The sequence below is a fragment of the Tachypleus tridentatus genome, unplaced genomic scaffold (assembly GCF_004210375.1).
Source record: "Tachypleus tridentatus isolate NWPU-2018 unplaced genomic scaffold, ASM421037v1 Hic_cluster_2, whole genome shotgun sequence".
NCBI lineage: Eukaryota > Metazoa > Arthropoda > Merostomata > Xiphosura > Limulidae > Tachypleus > Tachypleus tridentatus.
In genome coordinates this window covers 27,525,209-27,534,432 of record NW_027467782.1, presented here as the reverse complement: position 1 = coordinate 27,534,432, position 9,224 = coordinate 27,525,209, and the positions used below count along the sequence as shown (strand labels likewise).

The following is a 9,224-nucleotide window of genomic DNA, read 5'->3' as shown; positions in this document are numbered from 1 at the left end:
CTCTACATTTATTTTTATATATACAAATTACATATTTTCGTTCTCACCATAAATGGATGTTTCTTTAATAGTATAAGGTTTTGATGGGGAGTGCAGAGGTTAGTGAAGCCTAATAATTTTGTTTAACGTCACATTTGCTCGCAAATATTTCTGCCTCATTTTTATCAATTTGCTCATTACCGATTTTAAGTCTGTGGTGTGCGAAAATCTCGTTTTAGGAGATTTCTTTAATGCTAGAACCCGTTAGTAGGTCTCATTTATAGCGATCAAAAATATATTTTTTTTTATTCGTTGTAAAATATGTACAGGATGGGTAGAAAATGTTTAAGTTGGCGAAGCAATGATATTACACTCCCGATGATTTAATGTTTAAACTGGAATAAATGCGACTGAATAATTTCTTTGGTTAAAAGGAATTTTGATTAAAACTTCATTTGTTAAAACTGGTGTTTTCTTTTAAATTGATCCTCTTATTCTTGTGATTCAGTATTTTCAAATGACTTGCAAATACGTTGTTTTTTCACATTCTTTATGAATAGATTTAAATCCAAGTCGTATAAGTATGTGTTTAGTTTAAGTGGAGTGCAAATTTACAGAGAAATATGGAAACAAAAACTCGCAGATTAAAAACGTGTAATATAATCTATTGTACCATTTAATCATTCATTAAAAAACGTTACGATTATAGTCTTATAATCGAACTGATAAGCAACCAGTTTTGGACTGCAAACAGATAAAATTAGTTAACACTTAACTTTAAATAACTATGTTCGTGGAGTTATTGTTTTAATGAAATAGTCTTCCGATGGGACAGCGGTAAGTCAATGGATTTACAACGCTAAGATTAGGAGTTCGATTGCCCTCGGTGGACACAGTAAATAGCCCGATGTGGTTTGGCTATAAGAATAACTATGTGTGCTTGATCATTCGAAAAGCTTTTCATTCTCTACAGTTAATTAGAAAGTTAAGTTCTTGCTTTCTACTCCAAGTAAGCTATCAAATATATTGGACAAAAAGCGAAAGATTACACCACACTTACAGTTGAAGGTCCCTACATATAGTTGTCAGATTTTCATGAATTACACGTGGACTGATATTAATACAGCTACAATATACAGCTGCATTTCTTTTCAATTTGTTTAAACATTTTCAAGGTACCTCTAATTGTAGCTGTAGTAATGTCAGTCCGCGTGTAATAAATGAAAATCTGATAACTGTGTAGGGACCACAAACTGTAAGTGTGAAGTAATCTTTGCTTTTGTTTAATAGATTTGGTAGCTTACTCAGAGTAGAAAGCAAGAACTTAACTTTCTATTTGCGGTCACATACAGTGCTTGTATTAACTTAGCTAACTCCGATCTACTGTTTTCCACTGTAAAAGCCAACTACCGTTAATTATTCTGAATTTTGTCATTGAAAACTAACATCTCAGCTCTTGTTTTATATATTTTATTTTGTTTTTCTCTGATATGTATTGATATATTAGTGATACTTACCAATAATCTGGATACTTTTCTAATCATAGTTTTCAGTTGGTTGAGTCAAATAATTCATATTATTCGTTTGTTCACCTACAAAATAAATAATTTCTTTATGTAGTTGTCTCTGCTGATCAAACTGTTGTTACTGCACCAGATAGGAATTTTAAAATACTCAAATCTTCGTTAAGTAAACTGTGTTTTTATCAATTTCGTTCATAAACGACACGTTATCTTGTATATCATTTAATTGTAATGAAAATTGAACTGTCTTATCTTCCAATGATAGTTTTTAACAACCTTCGTGTAATTTCCCATTAATACTATCTGCATTACTCTTAGTATTTTCAGAATATTTTGTAAATTATAAAATATTGTAAATTAAAAGTATCATCTTCAAACTATAATACATCGAACAAGATTTATTAAGTTTTATTAATACAGATATCAAAGTGTGTTTTTATATTGGTTTAATGTGTGTTTGCTCTTGTATTACAAGGAATTATTTGGTTTATTGTCTGGTGAAGTTGGATTCTCTGTTTAGTATTTAAATGTTACCTGAAGAACATTTATTTGAGTTGCAGTGTTAAATTTAAAACGTGACATTCTATTTTTTTTGTGTTACATGAATGTTGTCTTGAGTTTCGGGCTTGTTTCTCTGACGTAAAATACGTGGAAGTTGCCATAAAGTATTTTATAAATGACATTAGTATTGTATTTGCTTTATTTTTCACAAGAATTTAAGTATTTTGTTTATTGCATTTGGGGTTATTGACTGGGTGAGTATCGTGCTGTTGACTGAGGTTTCTCTATATCACCGTATCTCAAATTTCCTTCCTGATCGCTTTATAACCTAAAACGTCGAATTATATATGAGTTCTGTGATAAAAGTTTTAAATTACCCATTGTAGAATGTCTGCAAAATTTATTAGCTTCAAGTGGGTTCCTCAGAAATATAAATGCATGAAATAGATTATGACAACAATGTTAAAACTACTCACAATGAATTATTACATTAGAGATAACATGAAATCAGTTTTTCTTACTTTTCATGAGAGGAAGTGTCGATGTTGAAGTGTGGTATAAATAAGTATTGGTAAACATATCGACATATAATTACTATAAATGTTATCATCAATACTACACATTCTAAAGATAAACCTCACGACCCTTTGTTCGTACATATACTGTTCCATCTAATCAGGACTCCAGTAATGGGTGACATTGCCCAACTCCAAGGTGCAGATGTTGATATTGACAGCTATAATATACTCTTGGAAGATGCATCACATTCCATTAGTTGATGCTGAAGATGCCCTGAAATAACTTTTCAGGGCAGTGATGAAGACGAACTCGTAATATTATCGGTACTCCTGTAATAAACATACAGTATTAGTCAGAGGCTGTCACTGATGTTCATAGCAATAATACTTTATAGGGATTAGTAAGCCATACCAAAACAGTTTAGAATATGCAACCTGGCATATAATGTGACTTAATCTGATATAAAGTTACGGCAGAACAGAATTTATCAGAACAACTTCATGACATAGCTTAACATTTCGTAAATGGTGTAATGTAACCGAAAATTGGTTGCTTTTGGGAAAGGTATGTAACAGACCTTTTCAATGTAAATTTTTATATGCCCAAATCATGAAAATATATTCAAATGAGAATTTAAAATATTGGAAACAAAGATATTTATTGTACTTAAGAGCATCGAAAAATAATTTTGGTTTGCCAGAACAATTCGGAAAAAGACCTGCAACAAGTCGTACGAACACAAATGTCAGAGATAAAAACCGCTGAAGTGTCCCAGGCGACGGTACGTAAAAAAATGTCCCAGTTTTCTAACCGCTGAGTAATTAGATAGATATGCACACACAGATGTACCAGTCACGTGACTGATGTAGTAATTATAGATTTCTATGTGATCAGAGACTAGATGGATTATGGAAAACCTGTAGAGAGAAGTAATGAGGCTCCAAAGTTATTTTGATATAATGAACTCAACTTATGAATGTTGAATCAAAATCTTATGAACTGTAAAGATACAAACCATATCTACGAAGTTTTTAAGAACGTATTTTGAATAAACAATACTTTAAATTTACAGTGAAAGGTGTTATATCGCAATATTATTTATCTTGATAAATCCACAAAATATTAAGTATTTGCTTTTATTTTAACTTCATATGAAAAATTTTCCCGGAATGCATATCACGCATTTTCTGCATTACACGGATATTATTTGATATTTTGTTGTTTGCAAGACACAATCATATACTGATACATTTTACCAACGTGATATTCCCAAAAGAACCTGTATTTTCATACCTGATATTAACATAAACAGTGACAACGGTTTCACGTTTAACTGTGACAAATAAGAATTTTGCAAGGGAAACACCAACGGAAATCTAATGTATCAATAAAAAAAAGATCGTGTGTAATTTCATAAATTTCCAAGTTTGTGTGATTGGTTTCATAAGTGAACTCCATCAGGAAGTACATAAAGAAACAAAAGTCTACTGTTAAGAAACTGTTTTGAAGCACGACACGTTTTATTTTTCTCACGAAAAGTAACATTTATGTTGTTATTTTACAGAGCGAGTTATAATTAATATTATAACTAGTGCGTCGTGCTCATTGTGAGAAACCTTAAAATTCCAACGGTGACACAAAAGGTGCTTACAAAAATATTAACTCTCTGTTGTTTTCCCCAGTGTATGTTCCAGCCGAGAATCTCAACTGTACTCGAGGATACCAAAGAGATGTTTACAGGTGTTGTAAGTATATATGATACTCAATTACTTTAACCTGTTCACATTAAACACAAATAGATGAAAGACTTTTAAAAATATGGAATTTTGGTTAAACAAATACGTTTTTTGATACTAAAGACGTTGTTAGAACGATAAAAATTAACACTGGGTAAATAAATGTTTAACTATGTACTTTTAACGGTTTCAGATCCATGTCCTCCTGGTCACTATGACAATGGATTCCAAACTCACTGCCTGCCGTGTCCAGGAGGGACTTACATGACATCATTTGCTGCTGACGCCTGTATACCTTGCCCTGGAGATAAAATTACTGATGAAGAAGGAGCTGATAATAAAGATCTTTGTAGAAGTAATGAAACAAAAGGGTTTTAAAGTTTTCTTTTATTGTTTCCTTAACATTTTAAAGATGTTTATTTTGTTCAGGCAGATTGTTATAATACGATACTTCTTCATAACTTTCATGGTTTTTAATGCATTAAAAAGATTTGGTTTTACTGAGAAATCATACTACTCTTTTTAAAGATGAGCTCAAACATTTACGACAAATAGTATTGAATAGCTGTCTTACCTCCAGTATATCATTTCAAAATTAGGAACGGCTAGCGCTGAAAGCCCTCGTTCAGCTATCCGCGAAATTGAAAAACAAACAAATATAACGGTGTCTCAATAGCACATCTGTGTGTGTCACATTATTACTAAAAAGACGTAAAGATATTTAACTAAAACAGTGTATGTCCCAAAACATAATTTATATCTATGTTTAATATGTTTATTTTGTGTACATGATGTCGTTTTGTGATAAAAGAAAGTAAGTTGTCCAAATACAAAACAAATGTCTTAATATAAGATTATAATAACATTGGATTATCAAAACGTTAGCACCGTCTCGTAAGTTCTGAACAAAACTATTAGAAAGAATTGTTACAAAGTAAGCGAAAAAACTTCATGAGCATTGACGTACGACGTTCAGTGTTTGTGGTCAAAATGGTATCGTTCTTTATCTGGGAAATTTAGAGTAAAGAGAAATTTGTAAAATTACTGTTTTTAATAGTGTTATAAAAACGCAGAAACTACCATTCAGTAGATACGATTCGATAGCAAAATATAATTGTGTACCATAATAAGTGAAGAAGCTAATTATAAAACTTAATTCAGTAAATGAATAGCGATTAAACAAACTGGCTTTATTAACTAGTCAATGGAAAGACGGTTTGTTTAATTTGTGTTATATATTCTTACAAGTTAAGTAAATCGAAGTTGATTTTACTCACTGTGTTATACTGAGTTGAATAATATGTACATTATCGTAAAGAAAATGTCGAGATTTTTCTTATATCGTCTGATCACGTGTGTTTGGAATGGAAAGTCAGAAGGTTTCGTGATATATCGTCTCACAAAGTAAATATGTTGGAAAACCTGACTGATTTCCCGTTATATAACTATATAGTTGTTGTTATTACATAACTGTACTATTTGTCTACTAGTAAGGAGCTCAAATAATATAACAGGCGTCATTTTTCTTTGCTAATTATCGTTTAAAGTGTAAAGAAAAAATCTATTTTTACAGTTGTCAACTTGTAAAGGTTGTTATCAATGTTTAATATGAAAATATATAAGAAATATCATATTTATTTAATTGTAATTTTTAATATGTTAAATCAAGTTTATTTTTAGTTTAAAGAATTATACACTTTGTTATTAAGTTACATTTGAAGTTTTCTTTCTGTTTTATGTAATCGATACAATGTGTAAAACAACTCTCTCTTAAGATCCAACTGAAGTGGTTCTCAAGCTTACTTTCCCCTGGGCCTCCAAACCAACAGTTGTAAGATATCCTTGGTGGATGGAAGAGCTGACACTAATTTCGATTTGTCTTATTGCTCTGTGGTAAGTTACAAGTTATCTTCCAGTTCTTGCTAATTAAAGTATGTGGAACAGGGGTGAGAGAGCATCTGACCTCAATACCCAATTATCTTTTAATTGAATAGTAGGGTTGGATATTTGAAAATGTCAAGTGTGTTCAGTGCCCCTTTGGTAGTTAATTTGTGAAAACACAAATGTGAACCTTGTAAAGCTGAATATGTTTAATTAACCTTACAAATGAGGTCAAAATAACTTTTCAATTGTAGTTAACATTTCTACATGGTGGTTTATCAAGTGTTTTTGTAGATCTGTTTGCTAACGATAAAACCAACAAAAAAGACAACTATTTAGAGTTAATCTTTAATAGTATTGTTTATATAGAAAACTGAAAGAAAAAAATCGCGTTTTTATTTCTCATTTATTTTTTATTTAGTGTTCTTTGTTGCTTCTGCAATGTGAATGAAAAAGCCCGGGGCAAATGGAAAGCTCTAAAAAACCGCATCCTCGGGTCTTGTGGTGTTTTTGCCTACACGAAGCTAGAGAAGACCAGGAGCTTGTAACTAAAAAGATCACCCCCAGTGAATTAGACATTTTGGAAGCTGTTTCAATGATCCCTGAGTGTGAGAAGGTCCCAACAAATAAGTTCAATAAAAGAGAAACTAATGTGGTATTAAAGGAAAATCAAACAGAACCAACCATATTGCAGACAATAAATGAAAATCACTCAGTAGAAAAGAAACCAGAAAGAGCAGAAAACGTGAGCAAGCCTGCTTCAAGTCCTGATAAAACTGAATTAAAGATACGCGTTGAGACAATCGTGAATGATGAGAAACCTGAAGGGACATTAAAATCTGATTCACTGACAACGGTTCGTATACGTTTAAAATTCTTTTACTTTATAGTACTCAGTATTATACAGCACAAGTATATAACCATTAATAAATAGGATGCGCTCTTAATATTAAACTTTCACTTCGTACAAGTTAATTTATACCTACACACATATATATATTGCAAGAAGCAACTGAAATATAATGGAATTAATAGCACATTATTAATGTTAATGCAAAATTACTGTTATAAAATAATTACAACCATTCTGATACTTAATTTATGTGAATATCTGTATCTGGTTCAAAATTGAATTAATTTCTCATTCATATTACGTTTATGATTTATATTTGGTAGAGTTAAAAACATTTCACTTTAATGTAATGTATACTGTGTCAAACTGTGTGATCAATATGATATGCTTGCTTACAATGAGTGTTGTTAAGACATCCACAACTACAGAAAAACATGCGTTCAGAGTCATTTGAATACATGTAATTCTTCTTCCAAAAGAGACCTATACATGTTCGATACTATTGAGGTTTGATAAGTCTGTACCCTAGTTAAACTGGTCAATTACCTCTTCTTCAATATTATTACATGTGGCAAGACAATTATCATCCATTTAGCTAAAGCCAGAACCAAACATTACAATATATGATAATGTAAGAGGTACTTCCATTGCTATTATGACATCTGGAAAACATAAAGGTCTGATTGTCGGTTCATGATTTTTCATTACCACACATACTTCCACTACTGATATTAAAGTGAGTTATTTTGTGTCTTACTATAACTAAAATTTACCTTTCGTTGTTAATATTACCAAACTTTATGAGTTTTAACCGTACATACACAGAAATGACGTTCTGTTGAAGCTGCGAACATCTGATTCTGTTTTTAACAGTTATCACATAATTGCTGCGAATCGTTAGATCACGGTAACTTACTTAAAATGTGGATTTTATCATTCTTAGTTTAGTACCAGTGTATTTGTACCATTTTGTAACAAGTGATTCCACCATATCTTGTTAATAACACCTTGATACATTTTACAACAGTTTGTTTTTTATCGTCAGCCAAATTTCACTGGTCTGACAGACATTTAGTGAAATATCCAATTGTCTTCTTTTGGACTAAGATTATTGAATATTTTAAAGTACTATAAACTGCGTGATTTACTTCAGTGTTACAACTATGATAAGACAGTTTGAAAACTCTTTCTCTTAATAGTCATTAGTAGTTCAGATTACATAACTTTTCATGTTTAATTTATATAACAATGAAATGAGGAGAACAACAAACATTTATTTATAACAGTAGTTTTATCTTGTTTTAACAAGTTAGTATTTGTGAACTTACAAAACATAAATGTTAAACATTATTTAAAGCTCTTGTTTGCTCTATATTACCTTCCTCACTATTTGGGACAATGCTTGAGATATATTTCGAGTTTCGAGAAAACGTTTATCAGATATCTTGATCCAATTTCATAACATACAATTTTCATATAAACACTTATTTGGTTTTATTCATATTATAGTAAAATGTTTATTACCTGATTATTGTTATTAAAACAGTTTTTTTTTTTTCCGATTGATGAGTGTTCCCTCACTAATTATGATTTACATCTTCAGGCAGAAACACCAGCTTCAAAAGAAATAAGAGACGTTGATTGGATCCAGAGGGAGGTGTCAAGCAACATCAGGCCTCCCTCAACTAGACTTTTCCATAATGTTGATGAAATTATTACTGTAAGACTTGGCAGTAAGCCAGAACATCATCAGAGAAACGTTTTTATTGTTATTGGAAATAGTGAAAACCGAAACAAATTTGTTATTGGTAGAACTCCAAAATCAACACCTACGTGTCAATTGAAACGTTGCAAAAGCGAACATAAACTTATTGTACAGAAACCTAAAAAGAATAATCAAATTAAACACGTTGACAGCCCTCACAAGATTGTTTTCACAAGAGATCCGAAACTGGAACCAAAATCCAAAAATTAAATAACCCATGAGTTGCATACAAGCATACCATATTAAAAAAGAATTACTTTACCTTAAAAAAAAAACTTAGCGAGAATCTGTTATAGACCATTAAATGATACTTGAGAAATTAGTGAGAAACTTTCATTGAAATTAAGATTTCAACTGCGAACTCTACAACATGGTTTTGTTAAAATATACATATTTATATATAAATATATTAAATATTCGGAAATTCTCTTGAAAATAAGTAGCTAATTAAATATTGATATGTATCA

The 9,224-nt window shown here is 30.9% G+C and overlaps 1 protein-coding gene across 1 annotated transcript; it reads left to right on the top strand.

Moving 5' to 3' along the window:
- Positions 1–6,605: 6,605 nt before the first annotated feature.
- On the top strand, positions 6,606–8,999 carry LOC143242248 (uncharacterized). The gene is made up of 2 exons (XM_076485619.1): positions 6,606–6,995; positions 8,596–8,999. Exons 1-2 carry the CDS (start codon positions 6,606–6,608, stop codon positions 8,965–8,967), a joined length of 762 nt encoding a protein of 253 aa, XP_076341734.1. The 3' UTR covers positions 8,968–8,999.
- The last annotated feature ends 225 nt before the right edge of the window (positions 9,000–9,224 follow it).

What these genes read in the sequence shown, in the direction of transcription:
- LOC143242248 (XM_076485619.1), top strand. Translation starts at nt 6,606, where the DNA reads ATGGAAAGCTCTAAAAAACCGCATCCTCGGGTCTTGTGGTGTTTTTGC. An exon ending in AATCTGATTCACTGACAACG is followed by an intron (nt 6,996 to 8,595) that starts GTTCGTATACGT and finishes TTACATCTTCAG; the next exon opens with GCAGAAACACCAGCTTCAAA.